This window comes from Desmodus rotundus, chromosome 2, assembly GCF_022682495.2.
Source record: "Desmodus rotundus isolate HL8 chromosome 2, HLdesRot8A.1, whole genome shotgun sequence".
NCBI lineage: Eukaryota > Metazoa > Chordata > Mammalia > Chiroptera > Phyllostomidae > Desmodus > Desmodus rotundus.
In genome coordinates, this window is record NC_071388.1 from 203,625,593 (window position 1) to 203,651,943 (window position 26,351).

A 26,351-nucleotide genomic window follows, 5' to 3' on the forward strand; every position below is an offset into this window, starting at 1 on the left:
CCACAGAGTAAGTTGATGAGATAATTAAAGACTTTTTCACTTATTTTTTAACCTGACTAGTCTTTGCACTCAACAAAATTCATTTTGCCCTTGTAGTTCCTGTAGTTCGTACATGTGCTAAATTCCCAGTTTCAGCAGCAGATGTCTCCCAAGAGCTACTTTTAGGCTTTGCTGAGGTCTCCCTAGGGTGGTCAGATCCAGCTAATGAGTTGTTTACATGCTCGCTCAGTGTGTGTGTGCCTGCGTGTGTGTTTGTGTATGTGTGAGAGAGAGAGAGAGAGAATTTAAGCACACACAAATTTGGAGGCAACATAGAGCATGTTAGAAGAAAGTCTTTTTTTTCTAGATTGCCTAGAGGTAGACCTTGCCAGTGCAATTGCCATTTCTAGTATTTAGATTTCCAGAAATAATTATCGATGCCGTTATACACTTAAAATACAGTTTGAAATGCTATTAGAGTGATATCTGGAAACTTAATCTTACAATAATTGGCAAGAATATAAATATATATGTGTATTTTTTAGAATATAAGTATTTATTAACATATACATATGCCAAATCCATCATATTAGAGACTAGAACCAAAACTGAGAAGAATGGGCTTTTTTGTTTTGTTTTGTCTTTAGGAACAAATTATTTTGCCTCTTATTTGAGCTTGCCGACCATTAATGCTGCTGAAAACTCTTAGACTGGTAGGGACAAAAGTTTTGATGATTTAGGAATTAAATTGTTAGATACACTCTTTCTGGCAGCTGACATAGAGCCTGTAAGGTCTATGTATTAGAACCAGGTTGTAGGAAAGGATTCTGCCATTCGGAGAATATATACCTGGTCTACTTAGGCTGAGCTGCTCAATAGCCAACATATTTCTTGAAGTAATTTTCTTAAACAGGTTGCATGGAGAGGGGGAGCGATAGAACAGTAGTAGGTTCAGGCATAAAAATGGGTCAACCCGAAAAGAAAAGGCGAAGATACGGGCTATCTTCACTGCAGACCTCCTCAGCCTAAATGTGTGGATTAGCATAAAAATCAAGTAACAAAAGTAAAAAGATTGTCTGCCATTTATAAGAGTGCTCACATGTACTCACCCTCATTAGAACCCTGTGAAATGTAAATGAGGAAACTGAGGTGTAGAGAAACTCACTTTTTTGTAAATTCAGTCAGTTAGGTAGTAATTGACACAGATTGGATTTATTCCCAAAATGAAATAATGAGAGGGTAAATTTAAAAATTTTGTGTCTGAAGTTTAACCAAGTCTTTGGTCAGCTTTGGCAACATGATCTCAGTTTGTGAGACCATTAAAGTTTAGGTTCCTGGATTGAGGTAACAGCTCCAGTTTAAGAGCCTGTTATTGTCTGTGATGTACACCTACTGTCCTCCCACTCCTTCCATCAGGCAATTTCCTGATCAAAGCAAAGTCAGGACTACATGGAATAAACCAGACTATAAATGGAAGTCTTATCTCCAGATGTGATCTTTATTTTATACACTTACTGTTAGTCCTTTGTTCCTTTTCACTGTTGTTATGCCTTATGCTTTTAAGGCATTATAGATGAGGATAATGCTTGTTTGTTTTGTTTTACTTCCTTTGTAGCACAACTTTGCATACAAGTAGGAACTAAATAAATTCTTATGAAGACATTATTTTTTAAGCCTGAAATTTATTGATTTAATTTTATTTCATTTGACTACCTTAACAGTTAACCAGAGTGCTAGGTTATTTTAATTTGCAGCTGTACAAAATGATTTTTTTAAAGATTTTATTTATTTTTAGAGAGAGGGGAAGAGAGGAAGAAAGAGAGGGAAAGAAACATTGAAGTGAAAGAGAAACATCAGTAGGTTGCCTCTTGTATGCTCCCTGAATAGGAACCGAACCCACAACCCAAGTGTGTGCCCTGACTGGGTATTGAACCAGTGACCTTTTCCTCTACAAGATGATGCCAAACCAACTAAGCCACACTGGTCAGGGCCAAAATTATTTTTTTAATGAAGTAACTGTGTCCAAATAAAGACAGTTGGATATTCTTGATGTATAACTCTTAGTTTACAGAGATGATATGATAAGTGACTTAAGTTCTTTATATAATTCTTGGTGCATTTATATCTGCTTCATCATTCCTGCTCATCATTATATTAGATGAAAACTGTGCCACTTCTTCTATACATAACTGACTTGCTCTTCAGTTTTGTCACCTTCATTTTCAGTGAGAAGAAGTGTATCTAGTAGAATGATTGAAGAAGACTGAATAGTTGAATTTCGGAGCCTCAGTGGGCTCTGGTACATGGCAGGATTAATCCCATTCCGTGTTCCATGTTTTATGAAAAACTTAGAGTTCTCTGCCATTGGATTCCGGAAGATATTTCTGGAACATTTTCTTAGAGTTTTTACTGACCTTGTGGCCCAGTAATTGCAGGTGATGAATCTGCCAAATGCATCCCGAAATGTCTTGTTGAAGAGGGTGTAGACTAAAGGATTCACTCCTGAGGAAACGTAGCCTATCCACACAAATATCTCCAAGAGCATTTTGAGAGTAGTCTGGTTGCAAGAATCGCATAAAACTAAAGTTATATTTGTAATAAAAAAGGGGCACCACATAAGCAAAAAGAGGAAAAACACAATCCCTAGAACCTTTGAGGCTCTCTGTTCGTTGGAAATGGTCTGCAGTGACTTTTTTCCAACTGTGGACATTCTTCGCATAAGTACGTCATCACTTAAGTTGGGCAGAGTTTTGTCCTTGTTACAGTCACCTAGCATTGCCACCTTTTCAGGTGATGAGCAAGGTGTTTCATCCCTTTGGAAAACTGTGGACACAGTCAGCCACGTTAGGCGTTGAGGTGGCTTGTTTCTGACGAAGTAAGCTTTCTTCTGTAAAGCACGGATAGTGAGAAAGTAGGTGACGATCATGATCGCCAGAGGTGTAAAGAAGGAAGCCAGTGAGCCAAAGAGCATGAAATTGCCGAAACGATCTTTCGTCAGTTCACAAGTGATGTTATTTGGGTTACTCACATCAGTTTCTATCCCTTTAATAGGGACTGGAACAGCAATGCCTGTGGAAGAGGAAGCAAGATAAACTAAGTTAATTTTATGATCTTCGATTCTTAGGTCCTTTTAGAGTTGATTTTAGTGACTTTTTGTGGTTAGTATATTGTAATTACTGGTATCCACAATGCAGAATTTGTCAAAGCACTTAACCAATGCAAGATTTGACAAGTGGAACCTAAGTAAGCAAACCTGCTGTTTTTAGAGATTGGTTAGTGATTTCAGGCTTATAATTTAAGCTTCCCTTAAGCTATAATATGTTAATGAAATAGTAAATAAATGTCATTTATTCTCCATTTCTCATAATCTATTTTTGTTTGTTGATCTATCCCAGGTTAAGGAAAAGGAATTCAGAAGAGAAGCTGCTTTTATCTTAATATCCAATGTAGTTTGTTGATCTAACAGACTTTCACAGTATGTTTATGTGATATCTTAACTCTGGATCAATATCTATTATCTTTGATGTTACACAGTTTCATTTAACAGATAGTTATCTTTTGATGTTTGTGAATGTCTTTTAATCTTTTACTTCTTAGGGAAAACTAAGGAGTTCGTTGTTTTTTAAAAATGCTACTTAAAACTTTGAGAGTATATGAATTATGAAATTTATTTTCAGGATGAGTTCCTCTAATAGATATGAAAGAAATGTTCCTCATGCTGGTTTTCTAATACTTTAAATACCATAAAATAAATATTTAAATATGATCTTGTTTGGTGAAATAACTTGTTAGGAAGACAAGTAACACAAGTGTTAGCCTGAATCTTTTCCTTTTGAAACAGAAGATACTTAAAAATAAGTCTGAATTTAATCTTTAAAAGCCTCTAGAATCTGTGTGGTGTTTTATGAATCTAAAAGTATTCCATTATCTGTCTATGCAGACTTCTTACGGTAGCTAAAGAACCCTTGACAAGAATGTTTTCCTCAAACCCTTTCTAATGGAGTCCACTGCTTTTCCCACTTTTCCGCAGGAAAACCACCAGAAGGGGCATTCTGTACTCTTACAGTAGGGGTCAGCAAACTACAACTTGAGGGCTAAATCTGGCCTGTCTTCTGTTTTTGTAAATAAAATTTTATTGAACATAACCATACTCATGGTCAATGTATTTCTGTGGCTACTTTTGTTCTGCTGCAGTTGAATAGCTGTGAAAAAGCCAGCAAGCTTAAAATATTTAGTATGTTGCCCTTTACAGAAAAAGTTGGCTGACCCCTGCTCTACCCTCTTAACTTCTAGGTGATCATTCCTCTCTTCCTTCCCCGAAAAATCTACTTCCCTTTAAAGTCTATTTGATCAATTTATACCACTCTATTCTCCATTTATCTGCCAATCTCCAGGACATTTGTCCATCTTGCTCAATAGCTCCTTGTTATAGTCTTCCTCTCCGCTGTTCCTTTGATATCATCTTCCATGACTTCATCCCATTGGTGACTCTTCTACCACCTTAATTTTATTTTCTTGAACTTCTCAACTCTGATTATTATTATTTGCACTCCTGAAGCCATTCACAAGTTCACTTAAAAGTGTCCCTTATCTAAAATCATGAATTCTGATATTTCTTTCTTGTCCTGCTACTGTTCATTACTATAGAACTTCAATTTCTGTTATCTTGATCTCTAGTTCCTCCTTCCTTCTCTTTTTTCACATTCTATTAAGCTTATAAGGCTCACATTACCTTCTCAACCAGCATGATGGTCAAAACAGTAACATTTTAGTTTCTACTAAAGGCACTAAACTAGTGCCTTTCTACTAAGGGGACTTTTTATACCCTTGCCTTATTTTCCTTTAAATACCTTACAGTTCCCACTTGTTACCTAGGATAACCATAAATACGGAAGAAGGGAAGAAGAAAGGGAGCTCTTTTCAGCACTTGGCAGAATTTAAAAACTGAACTAAACCTCTCATCTGCTTTTTCATTTACTAAGTTACTTAACTGTCATCAGTTCTACAAGACAAAGTGTGATGACATGAAAACAGCATTGATCTTGGTCTTCGTACTAAGAAGCTGTAAGAATCCTTAAGCCAACCATTTCAAATCCCTAGGGTTTATTTCCCGTCATGTATATTTGAAAGAGTAGATTTGTAAGATCCCTTCCAAAGCTGTAAATCTGCAGTCTCTTTATTTTTTTTATTCCTGCATACTTATAACTTTGTATTAGTCTAATTTACTTAAAATATCCCTCTGCCTTGAGTGTAAAGATTCTTTCTCTTACTCATTTTTGTAGTGTTAATGCCTAGCACATCATAAGTACTTAATAAAAATTTGATCAGTTTATAAATTCATGTTATCCAGCCTTAATTGAGGTGCCATATCCACCAACAGGCTTTTTATATATTGGCTTAATCATATTTCCCAGTTTCAAATGTTTTAATTCTTAAGAATCCATTTCTCCTAGTTCCTTCCTGCCTTTGCCCTTTCTCCTCACCCTACCCCAACACACACACTTCACCCTGTCTCTCTTTTCCTCTTCCCCATCGCAGTGAACTTACCAAAAAGTTGTGGGTCATTTGACATGAACTACTTTAGGTTTCCTCCTCTTCATTTTAAATTTTGGTAATTGTCACCCACTAATCAATCTCCCATGCTGTTTGTCTAGCTGCTTTTTTGGAGAGAGCCTCTTTGGCTGTCAACTAGCCCCTGCCCCCCCAAACTAGGCTTTTCTCACAATTTATAAATCTCTCCATTCTGAATAGACTTTTCCTTGACCATACTTTCTTTCCAAGCCAGAGTAGTAACACTCCTTAGTTTTACCTCCAGACTTTTCAAGAGGTTTGGCCCTGAAATCATTATTTCAGGAATAAAAGGATAATTTTACTGTCTTGCTTTTTTGCCCCAGTGTTCCTGTTCTGATTAGAGAGACATATCTTTTTCTTGCTTTCCTTTTAGCATTCTAGGTCTCTCCTGATTTTTCTTTTTATTCTTCCAATGTTTTATACCTTGAAGAAGTGAATCTGTTCATCAGACTGTGAATGATCATTGTAATTGTGAATCTGTTTTTCTAATATTAAGTAGTAAGAGGTTTGAGTTATTCATGCTGTACTTCATGCTAAGATACTATTTTATAGCAGCTATCTTTACACATTAAATATGGGCACAAGGGCATAAAACAGTTTAGAAGAAATATGATGTCTTTCTATAAATCATGTCCAAACATTATTTGTATCTCTTAAAGCTTCTAATTAAACATATTTAAAACACTTAAGCAAGACATTTACTGCCTTTAGTGTGTATATATATTTCCTTCCGAAGTAAATTTATGACCTTTGATACCTACATATAAAATGCTCAGATTATTTATTTTCTTTTTTCCTACTTATTTTCTTAGACATAATTTAAGATGCTTTTTGTTGTTGTTGTTTTAATATTATCTTGGTATTCTGTATACTACCAAGACCTTAACGATCTGTTACCAGATGTGAACATTGGGTTTAGACTTACCCTTCCTGCATGTCAAAATCCAAGCAGGAGGATAACTCAGTAAATATGAAGATTTTTTTTTCTGAGAACATGAACTTCTCTGCTTTTTCACACTTCTTGCTGATAGTATGGTCTAGAAGCTATATGATGAGGTATAGGAGCTTGTGTTAATGTGTCAGTAGGCTGCTCTGACTTCTAATGCTGAGTTTCATGGCTTACCAAGCCTGTAACTCTCCTGGCCAAATGGAACCAAAGGCTTTATACACCACCCCACATCCTGACATTCCCCACATACCTATTGAAATTAACCACACCACCGTAATCTTGATGAATGCTGTAGCTCGTGAGTTATATTGATTGGCCTGGATTGGCTTTTTGATGGCTATATAACGATCCACTGAAATGGCACAGAGATGCATAATGGATGCAGTAGAAAAAAGAACATCAAGAAATAACCAGGCAGGGCATAGAACAAGTGGGAGGGGCCACATAGCCTCTGAAAGAAAGAAACAGAACAAAAACATTTCTTCTACAAAATGGCACCCTTCTTCAAGCTGCAGTTTTTCTTCAAAGTGCTACATGTTTTTTAACCTTTTTGTTAGTTATCTGAAATTTGATGACTTAAACTCCACAAGATGTTTAACTTCATATAATGGAATCAATAATATTAAATATATTTCTGTAGATGGTACCTTCTAAATACGTTTTTTGTTTCTATAATTACAGCCCTTTTCTAAATCAGTAATTTAGCATTATTTTGACCTTTGCTCTTTTGTCCATTCTTTTTGGAATCTTTTAAAAATTTACACAGTGCTCTCTCTGGCCAGGTTGCTCAGTTGTTAGAGCATCATCCTAATATGCCAAAGTTGAGGGTTCTGTCTCCAGTCAGGGCACATAGAAGAATCAAACAATGAAGGCACAAATAAGTAGAACAGCAGATCAATGCTTGTTCTCTCTCTCTGCTCCCCTTCCCATCTCTCTCTCAAATTAATAAATTTAAAATTTTAATGTGCACAATGTTGCACCTGGAACTTAACCTTGCTATTTAAATAAAATTTATTTTTAAGCTGCTATTATATAAGAAAAAAACCTTCTACCTTATGGAGGAAGCAGTATAATGTGCCAAAAAGAGTATTAGAATGAAATTCTCAATGAGGTCTGGGATTTGGGCTCACTTCTAGCAATAACTAGCAGCTTGAACCTTGTTGATAGCAAACTCTCATTTGATGAAATAATTAAGTGAAATTACTTGTTTTCTTTTTGACAGAAATAGTGCTTGAGTAGAGTTTGTAAGAGGAATGGCCTTAGGTTATCCTGAGGAAAAGTAGTTGTTACCCTTTCATATCCCATCATTCATTTCAAGCTCTGAAGATAATAAGTGATACAAACTTTTGGTTGAAAAGGAAAATTTCAGGATTAGACATAGTACTTAATTTATTTAACAAACTCTTTTTATAAAAGAAAGCACTTCCTATATACCTCATACAGTCTTAAGCGCTTTAGAAACATTAACTTTTTTAAAATTAAGTTTTTGGATATGGTATTGAATATTCTACAAAGCTTTCCAATAACTTTACTTAGACAAATATCCACACATAATAAGGATTTCATAACTGTGTATTATACCTACTACATACAGGTTTTTTAAAGTTAGATTTTATTATTTAATTTAGAGAAGGGGGAAGAGAGTGAGAGAAACATCAATGTGGGAAACATCAATAGGTTGCCTCTCATATGCACCCCAACCAGGGACCAAACCTGCAACCCAGGCATGTGCCCTGACCAGGAACCAAGCCAGCACCCTTGCACTTTGTGGGACACCCCGAACCAGCTGAACCACACCAGTCAGGGCCCCACTACATTACAGTTTTGTAGTTTCAAAACTAAGATTTATATTAGGTTTTCCCTGGAATATTTCAGTTAGAATCCATTTTACCAAAACACACACTCACAGAGAAGCTTTGGAAATTGCTATTACTCCAGTATAGAATAAATGTCATATGTATGGGATTATCTAAATCCTTTTTACAGCCCTGTCATAGATCCACTGACAAAATATAAACTACTTTTCTTTTTCTGGTTTTTGCAAGTGTATCTAACTTTGACAGGCATAAAATGATTGGGATAATTGACGGGGGGGGGGGGGCCAAGATAACATCTCAGGATTTAGAGCCCCAGCAGACCCTTCCATTGTAAACTTTTAAATTCAAGGAGCCTAGGGGTGGAGAGAGGTTAGCATCCTAGACCAAAAAATGAGAGGGCATAATTTAGAAAAAGAAGTTATAGAGACTTGAATATAGTTTTTTAAGAATCAAATAGGATTTCAGTGAAAAATATTTGGATACTTCACAAAAAAGGTGGCAAGGCTCACAAATCCACTTTCTGGTGCCTTCTGCTTCCAGAGTTGATATGTGGCATTCTTAATAGGAATATTAAAATTTATTTTTTCTTAGAAACAGAATAACAAAATCAGTATGAATTTTTGTTCAGAAGGATAAATTATTGCTTGGTACTTGGTTCAGTGTTCAGCAGCTTTAAAAAGGATTAAAGCATCGGGTGGAAGGAGTAATCCCTACTTTTCAGTAAATTATTATAATCATATTATTCCTACTTCACTCATTTGGGGGTGGAAGTAACAGATGGAGATAATAAAGTATACAGTCCCTGAGTCGGAAGGGACCTTAGAGAGTATATCACTGATTTTGCAGATGAATAAATTTAGGTACAGGTTAAGCCTTTAAATAGGAGAGGAAACATTTTTCATAAGACTTGAAAATATTCTTTCGAACCTTGCTGCTCAAAGTGTGTGTGCTCTTCAGATTAGCAAAGATTGGAATGACCTGGGAACTGGTTAGTGCCGTAGGTTCTTGGGCCTCATCTCAGATTTCTGAATCAAACTGCAGGTGAACAAGACATGTGGGTGATTTGTATGCAAATTAATGTTTGAAAACACTGCTTCAGAAGACTTTCTGGGAAGAGTTGTGTCTGGCTTGATATTTACTAATGTAGGACAGCCACTCAGAATGCCTCAGAAAGGAACTTTTGGGAAACTTCTCAAAGTAAATAATGTCAGAGAAATCTGTGTGTAGAAAGAATCTAATCAAATTTTCTCCCTTTTAGCTGCCATATTCCGATTTTCTATTAGTGGGGAAAGGACCTTAGACAGTCAGAGGTGGCAACTTTTGATCTGAGCTTAAGCAAACCAGTGGTCTGCTAACAATTGAGAGTTTTGCAGTGGAAACTTAAAGTGAAGCTGCATTCTGAACTGTCCTGAAGTTCTAGACTTAGGACTGAGTAGGATGTAGAAAAAATACTCAACTCGAGAGCTACATCCAGAAATACTGATCATAATTAGGATTGTAAAAGACAGATAATTAATGTCATATCTTAGGCTACCTTTCTTTACATGCATGCTCTCTCTGTATTATCTTTTTAAATGGATTGTTAATAATTTAAACTTGCCTATTTAGCTATTTTAATTATGGATTATATTTTTTTAATTAAGGTCTGGAAAATTTTAGTCATAAATCTAGTAGCCATGAGCAGGGAGCCACACTAGAACTCTCATATAAAATGTACATGTCTCTGGAAGTAGTCTGTCTGACCCACATATTCCTAATCCCGGGCTAAGAGGGAAAGCTCTTCTGTGCTGATTTAATGAAGCCTTACTAGCCTACTAGCCTCATTTTCCATCAGAATGAGTTTATTTTATAACTCCAATTTTGGAACAGGAAGTGGGTATTAAAATCTATTCAGATCACTAGATTTTTGTTGAGTCAATGCTTTCCTATTGATAACAGTAGAAATATTGAGACATGGTAGAGAATTTTCTTTAAAAAAAGAAAGAGGCTATAAGGTTTAGGATTACGAGAGATAGATCTTTAGGATTAAGCTTATGATTCCAGTTTTCATGAAATACTAGTGAATAGACTTTTTCTGAAACTAACATAAAAGGAACAGATGACTGCATTAAATTAATAGAAATGTTCTATACAAAGCAAAAAGAAAAGGCTTATCTAATTGCCTAAATAGATTGAGGTAATCTAAGAATTTATACAAATTATAAAAACAGTTTTAGACAGTCTCAGTTCATAGAGGGACTTTTTCTAGTCCAGATACTTTCATTCTGAAAGTATCTTTTCAGTTACTATTAGTTTCATAGGCTCAAGGTAAGAAAGATTTCGTACTATTCAGAATAACTAAAAGATACACTTGGTATGTTAAGATAGGTTAACTATTCCAAAACTTTGTGTTTTTTAGGAGTTTTAATTTGTTTTAAGGATTTATAATATCATTTATTTGTTGTAATGTATTATGCCCCAGCTTATTTCCATTAGAACTTACTATTTAAAATGGAACAGTTGCAGAATTACATAAAAAGAAAGAAAAGTATATCTGAGAGTCAGTCTGTGGAAAGTAAGTTACTAGATACTTGAACTAAATTACTGCTATTTTGGAGCTCTAAATTTGACTTTGCATAAAAAGTTAAGACAGAAGGGAAAACATTTAAGTTATATAGCATTTGTTGTGCTACAAAAAGAAAGCACACAAAATTTCTCTGGAAAAAAATTACATTTTTCACCTCTTACTCCCACCCACTTCCAAATTAAACTCAAAGAATTTAATTTCAATAAGGTTTGAATAATGGCATTTCTATGGGTGCCTGAAATAGTTACAAACTGATAATTTTAGAAGCAAAACAAGTCTTAGATGAGTCTTGGATTATAGACAGTTCATTATTTATATCTAAAATATTAGTAGCATAGGAATCATTTCTCTCAGCCTATTGAGGTCTTGCTATCCTCTCTTTTGGCTCAAATAAATTTCTGTACAAAATTCAAAAAAAAAATGTTAGTAGCACAAGTGTTTTGTTGTTTAAAATGAAGACTTGCATGCTTTAAATGCAACCAGCCAAAAGGGAGGTAGAATTGCCATTCAGTTATATAAGTTTCTATTTGTCTCCCAACCAAGCAAGGTTCAACTACGTCCAGTGCATGGGCCTAGGTCTGATATCTTCCTCAGAAAAGCGGTCTGGCAATGATCTCAAAAATTTATACACATACTGGTTCAGACCCAGTTACAGCAGCATTCTGTATCATTTAATGTGAAATGTAACTTTAAAAAAAACTGGATTCTGCCTTTGTCCCTAGAGAAAATTCTATGACCCTCTTGTTATTGAAAATACAAATGTTGGCTATTTGCAAAATATGACACTTTTTGTTGAAATCATTTCTCATTATTTGAGAAAGTAGAGTGATAGAGATTAAGTATGAATTCTAGAGTCGGTCGTCCTGGGTTCAAATCATGTCTCTTATTTATTTATTTGTTTGTTTGTTTATTTATTTAATGTCCTCTCTTGTAAAATAGTGATGATATTATTTTTATAGGGTTGCTTTGAGAATTAAATGCAATGATACATGTAAAGTGTTTAAAATGGTGTCTGGCATAGAGAAAGCACTCCATAAATGTACTATTATTGTTTGACAGAAATTAGCCAACTAGCCCAGCCATTAAAATACTCCTACTTAGAAACAATAAGCCATATCATCAATATGAGTCAGTATGTTCATCCAGTTGAACTTAAAACTGCTTCCAAAACAGGGTATGAGAACATGTTTAACTTTTAATTGCCAAAAATACGCCTTTTACTAAAGTTGAATTTAACTATTTTTATAAATGCCAAAGAAACATAAAAAATTTATATGCATTGCCATGCCTGTTTTTGTTTGTTTGTTTGGTTGGTTGGTTTTTTGCTTTGTAACTGGTGTAAAAACCTGAATTTTTTTAACCAGAAACTGATTTTTAACAAGAAACCAAAATCATTTCTTGATGAGATTTGACTCATTTTATCTGAAACCTGCTTACCCTTTGGGTAAGTTTTTAGTTTGGACAGTTGAGTTATATTATTAGTTTAGAAAGTAATTTACCTTAATCTATAAATCTAGGGCATAGGATAATTAATTCCCTTTTGAAGATTTAAAAGACTATTTTTAAAGCTATTCTTAGAGGGCTGTATCTGTGGAGTTTATAGAGGTCAAAAGTTCATGAACAGATTGGAGCAGGTCAGATCATAAATAGTCCTGATGTCCAAAAAGGACATAGTTTTCAGGTATACATTTTTTAATCTCAGAAATTTTTATGTTTCTACCTTTACAGGAAAGAGAGACATAGATAAGTGCTTTAGTTTTTTTTTTATGAAGCTCCTGTTTTGGTTTTTCCACTACATTTGAGCATATGAAATACTCTGGAGTGAGTAGATGTCTGACGTGATAGGGCTTTAAATGTTTCAAGTGATTTAATACTTATGAAAATTTATTCTTGGTCTTTAAAATTTCTACCTTCCAAAAAGAAGTGCATTTAGTTGCTTTGCTCCCTCATTTAAGAATTGGGTACAGTAGCATTTTATTGCATAAATGAATAACTGATTTTTTTTTAATTTTACTACTAGACATCTGTTTCATCTCTGTTCAGATGCACATATAAACTAAATCACATATTTAAGTATATAAGCCCTTTTGCATACTGTATTAATACAATACTTTCCAATTATTAGTGCCTATAATGAATGTTCTGGGCCCCACTTGACAATTTCACTGGAGACCCGCAGTATAAGGTTTAGCATAACCACATTACAGACAAGATGATTGGATTCTCTGACATGTTAAATGACTCCTAAGCCAACACTGGAGGCTAGGATTCAAAGCCTGGGTGTCTTGCTTTAAACCCCCGTCCTTTAGCCATTTTATACACCCTCTCTTTCAACTGTACCACAAATACTGTTTCAACTTATAGATCATAAGACATGGATTAAAATTTAAGATATAAATAAACCAATAATGACCAGTGGATGACCAAATGATGTATATTCTCTCTTTATAGTTCAAATTTATTTAATGTGTAAAGGAAAAATTTAGAGAAATTCTTAAACTGTGAACATCCTATTTGTTTTATATTGGCATAGGATGTTCTATTTTCCTGTGTCCCACTCACTTATTTCTGATGCAGACATTGTTAAGACTTAAACATAAGCCACTAATTTGTAATTGTGGTCTTTAGGAATTATTGGCAAGACTAAAAAACTAGAATTGTGTGGGAAAGGTTAAGTCCAGTACTCCCAGAGAGGGAGAAGTAACACAAAAGTTGACAGAGCACAACTTATTTGAAAGACTATGTTATGCCAGGAGTCATAATCTTGGTCAAATAAAAATTCAAACCATATAACCAAATACTATGTAAATATGTAAATCCTTTGTGGGATAAAATAGTCTTCAGTATAAGAGCCACTTTTTAAAATTCAGTGCTCTCCTTTTTTAACTTAATCTTATTAGAATATTAGCTAATATAAAGTTTCAATGTTACTTTAATTGAATTCCTCTGAGATAACTGAAATCCCTCATCACTTATAAAGGTAGTTAAATTTTTGTGTTTATAGAACTAGAGATAATTTTGCTTGTACACAGGTCAGAAGTTCTGAGGATTATCTCTGTAATGAGAGAAAATACATGAAAAATCTGTTCCTTCCCTTTAAAGTTAGAAATTCTTACAAATGCATCAATTTAGAAAGTCTACCTATTAGTTAACCTATGAAAGGCTGTCAAAAAATCTTAGTATTTTAAGTAAGGTCCCTATTTATAATATATGCAATTCCCTGTTTATGAGTGCATTCTTTTGAAGCTTTATAGAGGGCAGCATGCATTTTTAAATACACTTTCTCATAGAAATATAATATTTTTAATAATGAATGCAATCATGTTTTAAATAATGGTCAAGTTCCCAGGTTAGTTCATTTTTTTAAATTCTAACCCTGATATACAGCTTAATTACTGATAGTAGAAGTGTTTGGGGCTGTGAAAGATTTTATTTTGTAATTTAAAATTAATATTTAGAAGAATTGTGATTAAAAATACATATATTATTTAAGACATAAATAGAAAGATGTTCCACATATGTTAAAATACGTTGGGTTTCCTGCTAACCTTTATTGCTAAGAATATCTTGGGCCCCAAAACTTTAATATAAATTTAGTTTTCAGCTGCTGGATACTTACTGTTTTCCTGTGGAATACATGGAATTATCTCTCATCAGGTTTTGTGTTTCGTTTGTCACTTTTAATACAGTAGAGGTTTCTTTACCTTTTCAGATCCCTTAACTATTTAGCTGATAATTTATAATTATCTACCACAGTATTTTACATATAGTGTATGTTTGATATTTATGAACTCATGGATTTTAAAGTTAAAAATCACTTCTAAGTAACTCATTCTATCTCATTTATTTAACATAGCATCGATTAAATGTTATGGTAGCATTTTAACACTTTATGCCTAGCAAAGCACAGCCTAAGGAGTATGATTTCACACATTAAGTTCCTATTATGTATATGGAGATAAAAGCTTGAATCTAATACCTGTGCAATCTTTACTAAATGTGCATAAGTGTCTTTACATAATCTCCATTTACTGTATTTCTTTTAAACTTTAGAGAATTAAAGATTGTTTAGATTCTCCTTTAGAGTAAGATTTCTTTATTTTTCATGGTTGCGTGCAACTTTAGATTATTCAAAAGATTATAAATTTATAAAAGGAAGGAGATGACTAGAAAGACAGTATGAATGATTAGGGAATCTGTTAAAGGGGTAGAACCTTATACACTGCTTGCTCTGCCACAGAATTTAAAGCCTGGGTAAATGTTGGCTTAGAATGGGAGGAGTCAGCCCATCACCATTCGATTATATTTGAGAGATCAACTACTTAATTTTAGATACCTCTCTATAATTATAAAAATCTAACATTTCAACCTGAATATATTAGTTTGAGTGGCAGTTTTTCTTCACCTAATATGCATTGTAGTTAAATAAACTTTGCTTCTATAACCTGAAATTTTCTGTTTTTAATCATCACCTAAGGATATGTTTATTGATTTGAGAGAAAGAGAGTGAGACAGAGAGAGAGCATCGATGAAAGAGGGAAACATTGATCGGTTGCCTCTCGTACTGGCCTCACCTGGGCATCAAATCTGAGATCGAACCCGAAACCTTTTTGGTGTATGGGATGGTGCTACAACCAACAGAGCCTCCTGGCCCGGCACCCTGAAATAATTTCATCTTCACCCTATCAACATAATTCCAAGAAGCCCTATTCTCTTACAGATAATCATTTTTCTTTAGCATTTAATGAATGGAATCAGTTTACACCAAGCATTGAATAAGTCAAATATCCTCTTAATGCTGATTCTTAGGAGTACTCAAAGTTCATCAGCAGAATTGTGTTTACTCAAACTTTATAACTAGAAATGATATACATCAATCAGAAACTACTTATATCATTTTAATATCATTATCTTTTTATTATAACAAACTAAGATTTCAGTATCAAACTATATTTTTTACTGTAATAACTCAGGTACTGGTCAGTTATTCTAATAACCTGGAGGTCTGATTTTTCTTACATATATCAAGGACATGGGTAGTCAGAAATCATAAAAATTAAAAATATGGCTCATCTGTTGGGACACTCTGAGCCAAACCATTTCCTTCAGCAACTAAACATTTTTTCTTAACATGATACCTGTGTAAGAATTGTGTTTTAAGTCTGAAGTTCACAAACCATAGAAATATATAAAAAGAATTGTTAGAATAATTCTAATTTTAAATTGGGGTTTAGTGATTTAAGTTGAAATTTTGTGATTCAAAAACCTTATCATGAATAATTAACCCAGTAAATAACTGTTACAGAAGTGTCCTAGCTTTGACTTTGTCAAGGGGAAAAAAACGTATTAATAATGGGAAAGTTGAAGTATGTATCTGTTCTTCACTATAGTTTTTTAGTAATAATGTATACAGAATCTATGAATATTGCTAATTTGGATGACTTTTGAAGTTATTTTATTAGATGACTAAGGAGGGAATAGAATTGTTTCTAATAAATTATTTTCTGCCCTTTAAAACTACCATAGAAAATGATAAAAATGAACTGTTTACTCACTGTATGTTTAAATAATCCACATCCATCATTAAAGATTAAATAAGTATTCAGTTCTCTAGTTGTATATCATAGTTTTGTGATTTGATGGCAGGAACAAAGTGAAATACTTACCAAACATTATTGTCAAGAGGGCAATCGGCATCACAAACAATCCAACCAGCAAATCAGCAACTGCCAGGGACATTAGAAAATAATTGGTAGCATACTGCAGCTTTTTCTCCAGTGAAACAGCCAGGATAACAAGGACGTTTCCACCAATTGTGGGTATTATCACCATGAGTATCAGAAGAGCCGCCCAGCGTGGTTTGTTTCCCTGTTCCTCTCCAATCTGTTTCATTTCCTCTGGTACCGATTCTGTCTGTAATCCAGACCAGTTAGAAGAAATTAAGTGATCGAACGAGCTCTGCAAAATGTGCTCAGGAATTGTGCTTTGTTCGGATGTTCTATAAGAGAAAGCCATTCACTGTTTTTCTGTGATTTGATCCAATTCCAGACAATGGTCAGCATGGTCAGTTGCTAAGCTGGTCATCTGCTTTTTTAAGGCATTGTACCCCTGCCAAATACTGGAAGCCAAAGTTGACTTCTTCCTTTAAAAACAATTTCAAGTTCTCTAACATGAGGACATAAATGCATCTGTCCATGTCTGTAGGTAAGGCCCAAGTGTTTATTTAGTATTCTAGAGAGGCTCAGATTTCAGAAGGCTTATGAAAGAAACCGATAGCTGTGGGGAAAAAAAAAATTAGTTTTTCTCTTTTTTCTGTAGTGGTAGAAACGTGTTTGAGTTTGAATGTCAAAGAGTTCCCCCAGATACAAAACATGTGGATTGCATTATTTTATTTATTTTCAAAAAACAATTAGAACACTTGACTTTAGTAGCTTCTCCCTTCTCAGTAGGTCTTGTGCATTTGTGACAGTGCAGCCAGTTTCCACAAACATGTTCCTGATATTTCAGTGGTTATAATAAAAAGCTACTTGTTACCTTTACTTTACAATAGATACAGAAGAATAAAAACATGAAAGCATTAAGTAGTTCTGAACTGAACGTTTTGGTACACATTAGCCACACACCTAGAAATACTCTCAGCCCACCTGAAATCTAAATAAATGATTTACCAGCTAGGAATTTTTATTTATAGCTGTTTTTTTTTTTTTTCTGACCAGGTATATCTTAATAGTGGTATCACTGCCATTTGCATAAAGCATTTTAGGATTTCTTTAGTTTGAGAGAAAAAAAACAAAATAATAGGTATTACTACGGCCAAGTAACTGTTTTTAATAATTTTATCTTTCAAAGAAAGCGTGTTTCCACAACAGATATTTTCCAAATTTATCACTTTATGCCACATTTGAACTAGTTTTTCATTTGTTTTAAATAATAATTTTTTCCTTAACTTTCCCAGTTTCCCTGGAAAGGAGGGGAAGGTAAGAGGAAGATTATACCATTTATTCATAAAACCTACAAATTCCATATTAAAAACTTCCCTTCCCCTTTAACATTGGAAAATTTTTCAGTTTGGTTTTTAAACTACCAAATAGAAATGAAAGCTATGGTAGCAAAATTTTTGAAGGAAAAAATAGATTAACTATATTTATTTGTTAAATACTCACCTGTTATCTGTTCATTTCCCTTATCTGTTCAGTAGACCTTGCTGCTGTGGCTGAAATCCTCCTCTCACTGACTCATTCTGAGCCTCCAGCACTGGCACTGGAAAATAATGAAACTAATGTGTTGTGTAGCTGTAAGCATGCCAAGGAGGTTATTTCCCTTTTGATACATTCGTTTTTAAAGAGTAGCAGCATTCATTATAATTCATAAAGCCACCAGTGAAATATGTTGAACCAGTTCATGACCCTTATTCAAGTTATATTAGGAGCTCTCTTTAATATTTGGGGAACTGTAATAAACTCTGCATCTTTTAGCGTAAGATAGTCTTGTTTCAGATTAACCCTGGGCTGTTTTTCCCATTTGAGAGAAAATAAGATACAGTCTAGAGATTCTACAGCTTTCATTCTGTGAAGAGTCTGCCCTGTGATATATACAGCAATTTCAAGAGTTCTAATTTCGAGCAGTGAAACAAGATTCTTGCCAGCTTTTTATGCCTTTGCTGTGGAACAGAATTTGCTCTGGTTGCAACCTTATATAGAAGAGCACAGAAAGGTCTGTGTTCTACATGTATACATAGGTTTTAGCAGAAACTTTTCATTGCTTATTTTTAAACAAATAGCCTCTGAATTTGATAGTTGGTTTATTGATAGTTTTCTTTTCACATATATTGGGGAAAGTATACAATATGTAATAAAAATATATTTCTACTTTATTTCAGAAAATGGGTATAAAAATCTTGACAGCTATGTTATTCAAGTTTTCTCTAAACTGCAAGACTAGCTTAGTACTGGAACTTCAACATTTTCAGTTTATTTTTTTAAAGGTCATCATGGACCACTCGTATTTTAAAATTATTTCATTACTTCTAGATCAGCAGTAGCATTTGTATGCTTTTTTCCTGTTTCAAATTTATATTCCTTAGCTTGTGTGAAAGTTATTGGAAAATTCTTAGTTCATTTTACTTCTGCTGAGCACTTGAAATTTTATTCAGTATTTGTTGTTTTTTAAAACTCAAAATTCAATATTTTATCAAAAATATTTGCTCTGAGTTTGATGTAAAAAACAAATAAAATAATACCCAAGAACAATCAGATGAATTTAATATGCCAGAATTTTTCTTTAGGAATATGAAAATATTTTAGAATACTGCTTTATCATGAAATCACAATTTAGCCTGTGGTAATGCAGGCAGATAGGGGTTTGTAGAACAAATAGCAGCACCATTGTATTCAATGAAAAGACTTGTATGAAAAACCTTCATTGGTTTGTGTTTATAGATAACATTTTTTTAATATTGTTTATAAAAATACTAACCATTATTACTATTATACTACTTTGTCAATACTAACCCCTCACCCACTTTAAAAAAAAAATCTTAAAGTAGTTAAAATTGGTACTTGAATTATTTTTATTTTTGAATTTTTAAATTAGTTTAATGGCTAAGGAACATAACTAGTTAGAACAACTACGTGTGTGGCAACCTTGAGTTATTAGAAGCATCGCTGAGAATCAGAAAGCTAAATAATAAATAAATAAAAGGGTAGACAAAAAATTCAGTTGGCAAATAAATAAATTGTGCTGTAAAACCTCATTCATATTAGATAGAAGGCAGTTTATGAGTCCCTAATCCAGATGTTTCTGCTCTACACACATAACTCACAAAAACTGTCTCTTCCCCTCTTTAATGAAAATAACATTTGCACATGATGATAAAACTAAATAGTACAAAAGAATGTTCAGTAATAAATTCACTCTTGAGATAGTTTTAACACACACATTTCCCTGTGTACTCCAGAGTAGAGTAACAAAATAAAAATTGGACAAGCACTTTGATAATAGCAAACAGGGTCAACTGAAGAAACAGGAATTAAAAAGTATAGGTGTGTAGGTCTACTTAGAATAGACTCATGGCTCATATATAACAGTCTTCCACAACTCTGTGTGATACAATAATTGATATCATAGTAGTGACACACATTTTTTAAGAAAAGGTTAAATCTTCAGTTCTGTTTTGGGTGACAGGAATATATGACATGCATTTTTAAAAAGATTTCCTTCCAAAGTGATATAAAAGTATGATTCTTAAAGATAGAGTGACGTGCCCTGGCTGGTGTGGCTCAGTGGATTGAGCGTGGGCTGTGAACCAAAGGATCACTAGTTCTATTCCCAGTGAGGGCACATGCCTGCGTTGCAGGCCAGGTCCCTGGTGGGGGCCACGTGAGAGGCAACCACACATTGATGTTTCTCTCCCTCCTTTCTCCCTCCCTTCCACTCTCTCTAAAAATAAATAAGATCCTTAAAAAACAAAAAACGAGTGACGTTTCAAATACGTGAAAACTTCATTTGTGTAGAAACTTGGTACATGAGAAACTTTATTTCTCTTGTACCAAGAATTCCAAATGAATTCTAATTAAAGTAGCTTAAAGGTGAGAATCAGACTGTAATTTGACCATAACTAAAAAATCTAATTGGTGCATTTTTTCTAAAATACTGAATTTTGTCCTGACTAGTGTGGTTTAGTAGGTTGGGCATTGTCCCCGCAAACCTAAAGATCACCGGTTCAATTCCCAATCAGGGCACATGCCTGTGTTGCAGGCCAAGTCCCTGGTTGAGGGCGTGCAAGAGGCAGATGATCAATGTTTCTCTCCCTGTCTTTCTCCTTCCCTTCCCTTCTCTCTAAAAGTAAATAAATAAAATATTTTTAATTGAAAATAAAATAAAATACTGAATTTTATCCCTGATGCCTCTTAAATTTATTGAACAAATTCTAATGTTGACTTAAAAGGCAGTCTAATGTCTTTTATGGGCCTAGGAGGACAACTTAAATATCAGCCAAGGATGTTTTTTACCTCTCAGTCATATCTGTCAAACACCAACAATTAAGGAATTTTTAACGATATGTAGATTTTGTCCATTACGTGTTCATATTCATGCCATGTGTTTGTTGAGTTCCATTTGCTTGTGGAGATAAAGTGATGAACAAGATAAACATTTTCTACCCTTAAGTAATTTATAATCTAGTGGGGATATAAACATATTGACAATTAAACAAACATGGTAGAGCTAAATCTAGCTCACTTCAATAGGGCCTGCAGTGCACTCAAATATTTTTTGGTTTTCTTTCTGTTTTTTTAAATTCCTTTCTTGTTCATTCTCTTTGACAAGATCAGTGAGAGAGCTGAAATTGTAAGAATAGCTATTACAAATTTAATCTATTCTCTTTAGACTCCTTCAGTCAGTCAGACTGAATTCACCTTTTATTTTAATGAAAGACTTAGACCAATTAGAAAGCCCTATCTTATTTCACCTTCTCTTCTCAAAATGTCTTTATTTTTAATTCACCCTGTTCTTTGTGATTACATTGTCATTCCTCCTTTCCAAACTATCTTTCACTTAATTTTTTGATATGACCTCTACTATATTCTTTGCAATCCTGCTGAATTAAGGTATCTTCCTTTTTGCTTCTAGAATCCATGCCTTGAATATTCAGTTTCTTAGCTATAACTTCTTTGTTGCAGACATGTTCTGATTTCCAATTAATGAAAAATAATACCTTTCTTTATCCCTTAAGTCTTTTGCCTTCATTATCAAACTCTTTTAAAGAATTGTCTATCCCTGTCTACCCAAGTCTGTAACCCTTACAATCAGATTGTTATCCCCAACATTCTACTAAAACAACTCTGAGAAAGTCACTAAGTAACACCAGTTACTGATTTTGTGCAATAGTCAGCACTGCTGACTAAGCTTTTCTCCTTAAAACTTGTATCTTTCTTGGCTTCAAAATCACCCCATCCTCGTTCTCTGTTTTTCTTACAGAATCTTTTCTAAACCCTATTCTACCTAGACTCTTAATAGGCAGAGTTCCCACAGTTTCCTGTCCTTTCTTGACTTCATTACCCTCTTCGTTTTCTTCCTCCATTCACTCTTTTGGTGTGGTTTCCATCCACTTGTTGAAGAAACTTGTAAGACCTTTTCTAAGCTAATGGCTGTTACTCTGTGGTCATGAAATGAGGCCAGCAACATAGCTAATGGTTAAGAGACCACAGACAAACCAGTTTCTCTGAGTTTTAACTCCTGCATTTATAAAAAGAGCTGATGTAACCTTCTCTGCCTACTTCACAGCACCTTTTGACCCAGTTGATCATTTCCCCTTCCTTACAATAGTTTTTTCTCTTGGCTTCCACTAGACCACACTCTATTGGATTTTCTCCTGCCTCACTGACTGTGCCTTCTTAGTCTCCTTTACTTGTTCTCTTATATCTCCTCAACGTCTTAACATTGCGGCTCCTTCGAGACTCAGTTCTGGACCTCTTCTCCCCCTGTCTGTACTTTGTGATCTCATACACATTTGTGGCTCTACTATCTGTGTACTGTAATTTCCAAATTTGTATCTCTAGTCTGCACCTTTCCTTCAAATTCCAGACTCTTACGTTCAGTGACCTACTCATAATTTCCATTAGATATCTAAAAAAAATCTCAAACTCAAAATGTTCAAAACTGAACTTCTGCTCTTTTGTTCTAAATCTGCTCTATTTGTTTCTTTATTTGAGTTAAACATAGTTGCATCCTTCCAGTGTCTTTCTCTTGCATCCTACATTTTATCCATCAGGAAATCTTGTTGGTTCTACATAAATTTTATATATATATAAAAAATTCAAACTCCCCCCCCCCCACATTCACTTCTACCACCTTATCCAAGTCATCTCATATCTTGACTGGATTTCTGAGGTAGCCTCTTATCTGGTCTTCCTTCTATCTTTGCCCTCTGTTTTCAGTAGGATAGCCAAATGACCCCTTTTTTTAAAAGTCAGATCATATTATTCTTTGCGCAGAATCCTCTGATGGCCCTTCATTTCACTCATAGTAAAAGCCAAAGTTTCTGCAAAGCCCTGCATGATCCAGCCCTACCTGCAACTACTTTGCCTTCTTTACTACACTCGAACCATTGACTGCCTCGCTGTTCCTCAAACATGCCGAGCATTGTTCCACCAGGAGACTTTTGCATGCATTGTTCCTCTCTGTCAGCAATTTTCTAACTTTTCATCTCATGGCACATGTAAACTAATTGCTAAAATTCTGCAGCACACCAAAAATATATTTTTTGCCAATCTGACAAAAAAAAAAGGTATAATCTTGATTCATTCACACCAAACGGCTATTGTTGTGTTGGCTGTTGTTATTTTTTTTCTCTTTTTTTGACAACTAAGGGAAAAGAGGTCAGTGCCCCCAACTAAATAGTCAGAAATTGCATGTTTTAAAAGTTCTTATGGCACACTTGAAAATCGCTGCTCTACCTAATACACTCCTCCTCCAGATAGCCACAGGGCTGGCTTGCTTCCTCGCTGCCTTTCTGTCTTTGCTTCAGTATCACCTTGTCATTGAAGCATACCCTGACTACTCCATCAGTGCTGCATATGCCCTCCCTCTCCTGGCTCTTCCAGTACCCCTTACTTGATTTACTACTTTTGTTCTCCGTACTGCTTCACCTTTTTACTTACTTTATCACTTACTATTTTCTGTCTCCTACTAGAATGTGTCATCATCTTTGTTCACTGATCTCTATGTTTATTCCACTTGGAGTTTGTTAGTTTCTGCTCTTTCAATAAAATTTGGAAAGGTTTTGACCATTGTTTCTTCCGATGTTCTTTCTGCCCCTCCCTCGTTTCTCCCTCTGGGGCTCCCATTACACATATGTTGGCATGCTTGAGGGTGTCCCAAGGGCCTCGTAGAGCCTGTTCATTTTTCTTCATTCTGTTCTCTTCCTGCTCCTTGAACTAGATAATCTCAATTAACCTAACTTGATTATTTCTTCTGCCTGATCACTTCTGCTGTTGAACTCCCTTTCATGAATTTTTTATTTCACTTATTGTACTTTTCAGTTCCAGAATTCCTATTTGGTTTCTTTTTATAAGAAATTTCTTTTTGGTTTCTACCTCTTTATTGGTGTTCTCAATTGGTGAGACATTGTTCTGTTTCCTTTAGTTATTTTCCCATGGTGTTTTTTTTGTATTGTATTTTTTGTTTTATTTTGTTTTGTTTTAGCTGTTTGAGTATATATGAGATAGTTTATTTAAGTTCAATACCTGAGCTTCCTCAGGGACCAGTTCTATTAATTTCTCTTTTTCCTGTGGATAGGCTGTATTTATTTCTTTGCATGCCTCATAATTATTTTGTTGAAAACTGGACATTTTGGGTATTATAATTTAGCAACTCAAGAAATCTGATTCTCTCTTCTTCCAAGGGTTTGTTTTGCTGTTTATTGTGGATTGTAGGTTGTTTAGTACTTTCAGTAGTTTTTAAAAGCCTGCATTCTATCTATGTTCCATTAGCTTAGTGGTCAGCTAGTGTTTTCTCAGAGTTTCCTTAAAGGTCTGGAGCCAAGAAAAGAAAAAAAGAAAGAGGGAAAAAACCTCTCCCAGTCTTTGCAAGTTGGCTCTCTGTTGGGGCACTTCCATGTTTAGCCAATCGTTTACCATTCTCCCTTTACTCCTTGCTTGTGCAGAGCCTGAGATGAAAGTTTAGGGTTTTCTCAGGCCTTTCCTGAGCCTGCGCGTCCAATCCTGAGCATGCATGTGGTCTTTGTAATTCCCCTGGTATATACGGGAGCTATTAAAGACAGCCTTTAATTATCCTTTCCCACACTCTTATTTTCTACACTTTTCAGCCTGTTTATAGCCTGTCCTGACTACTATCCCTTGCCCCAGACTGCTCTGGCCAGCATTTTTGCCTTTAAACATTTTCAGCAGATGTTACCTGGGAAGTTGCTCCAGCCCTGAGAGTACTTTAAATTGGATAAAACAAAGGCAGGGTATTTCACTGGTCCTTCAGGGGGCTAGGCGCTATTGCTCCCTCTTGGAACACAGACTGCCATCTGTGCTGCCATCTCCGCTGCCACTGCCACTCTGCGGACCCGAAGGGGTAGGCGGACAGTGGGAAACATCATAGCACTCTCTTACAACGCTGCAGCAGCAAGTTTCTTCATTAAGCTTTCCCCTGGTGGTTTTTAAGTTTTTGACTACATTCCATCGTTCTGTAAAGGGCTATTCTGACAGTTTTCGTCAGGTTATTGCCTGGTTATTGCCAGACAGCCGCTTATCTGCTTTTGTCAAGAACTACAAGATATTTTTTAAAATATCAGTGAAACTATAGTATAAGTGATATCATGAACTGATGATGTCCTTTAATTAAAGAATTCTTATACCTGGAAGTATAATCTATGATCATAAAGGACCCAAATGTCTTTGGTGTAGATTTCCTAACATTGCAAGTTTTCCGTAATCACCTGTAATCAGCTATTAGAAGTGGACTTTTATCATCGGAACACTTATTTAAGTATCAAAAGTGAATTAAATTTTCTGAGAATCGAAATATATTTGTGTTCATCTTTATAAAATCAAGGAAATAATAAATGCCTTTAATAATCTATAGGTTGATGGCAATCCACTTATACTTACTGGTTTGTTGATTTAAAGGGAGAGGGGTATGCGTGGTAATAATGCTATAACTCTTTTTTAGCACCAAAATTTTTATTTACCTACCTTCCTGCTCTCTTTTAACATTATAAGCATTATTATAAACATTGTAACCCAAATCTCTTTTTCATTCAGGGTTGTGATAGGGACCATCATGTTACAAAGTGGTGGCCGATCTGTGCCTGCTGTTAAGGTTCTCTGGCCCCTCTCAACCTCTGGCTGTCACTTCTTTTGTCCTTTCTTGGCTGTCCCCGACCAGTATATTCTGTAAATCCTGTAAAATAGGGACTGAAAGTACCAACCTCATTGTTCTGAAGTCTAAGACAATGCCCAGCATTAAGCCAGGCTATCAGAAGTGTTTAAACGCCAACCTTTCTTCCCTGCCCATTGATAGAGCTCCTTTTTATTTGTCATGGGCTGAAGAACCAGTGAACCTATAAACCAAAAACGTGTATATAACATCCATAAGCCAGGTAAGGGCTTAGGTGGTAGAATGCATAGGTTTTGTGACCACTGCTGCCAACTTCCAGCCTAAGGACTGAATGAGCAGTTCCAAAACCCTTGAGCTCATGGTTCCCTGTGGGTATTTCCCATGTATCTCCACTGTGACCAGGCTTGAGGAGGAGGGGCTTCTCAATTCCCCCTGCCATACGTGGAACAGTGTAAGGTATGTAGCAGAAGCCAAAGACACTGACGATATCCCTGGCCTGTGTGGCTCAGTTGATTGGAGTGTCGTCCCATAAACCAAAAGGTCGCAGACTAGATTCCCAGTCAGGGCACGTGGATAGGTTGCAGGTTCAGTTCAGTCTGGACGTGTGCAAAGGGGAACCAATCCC

The 26,351-nt window shown here is 35.0% G+C and overlaps 2 protein-coding genes across 8 annotated transcripts in view; one reads left to right on the plus strand and one right to left on the minus strand.

Moving 5' to 3' along the window:
• Positions 1–26,351, plus strand: part of PSMD1 (proteasome 26S subunit, non-ATPase 1) — a 93,625-nt gene that overhangs the window by 31,433 nt on the left and 35,841 nt on the right. The gene's annotated exons all lie outside the window — the stretch shown is intronic.
• Positions 1,868–18,580, minus strand: HTR2B (5-hydroxytryptamine receptor 2B). 4 transcript variants are annotated; one of them, XM_045198075.2, is made up of 4 exons: positions 18,046–18,580; positions 16,549–16,608; positions 6,750–6,950; positions 1,868–3,048 (listed from the first exon to the last, which is right to left on the minus strand). In XM_045198075.2, the coding sequence occupies exons 2-4, from the start codon at positions 16,577–16,579 to the stop codon at positions 2,159–2,161; spliced, it is 1,122 nt and encodes a 373-aa protein (XP_045054010.2). In that variant the 5' UTR covers positions 16,580–16,608; positions 18,046–18,580; the 3' UTR covers positions 1,868–2,158. The 4 variants fall into 4 exon arrangements, with proteins under 4 accessions (XP_045054010.2, XP_024419492.3, XP_045054008.2 ...); XM_024563724.3 differs by having other exon boundaries at positions 16,549–16,795; XM_045198073.2 differs by having other exon boundaries at positions 16,549–17,158.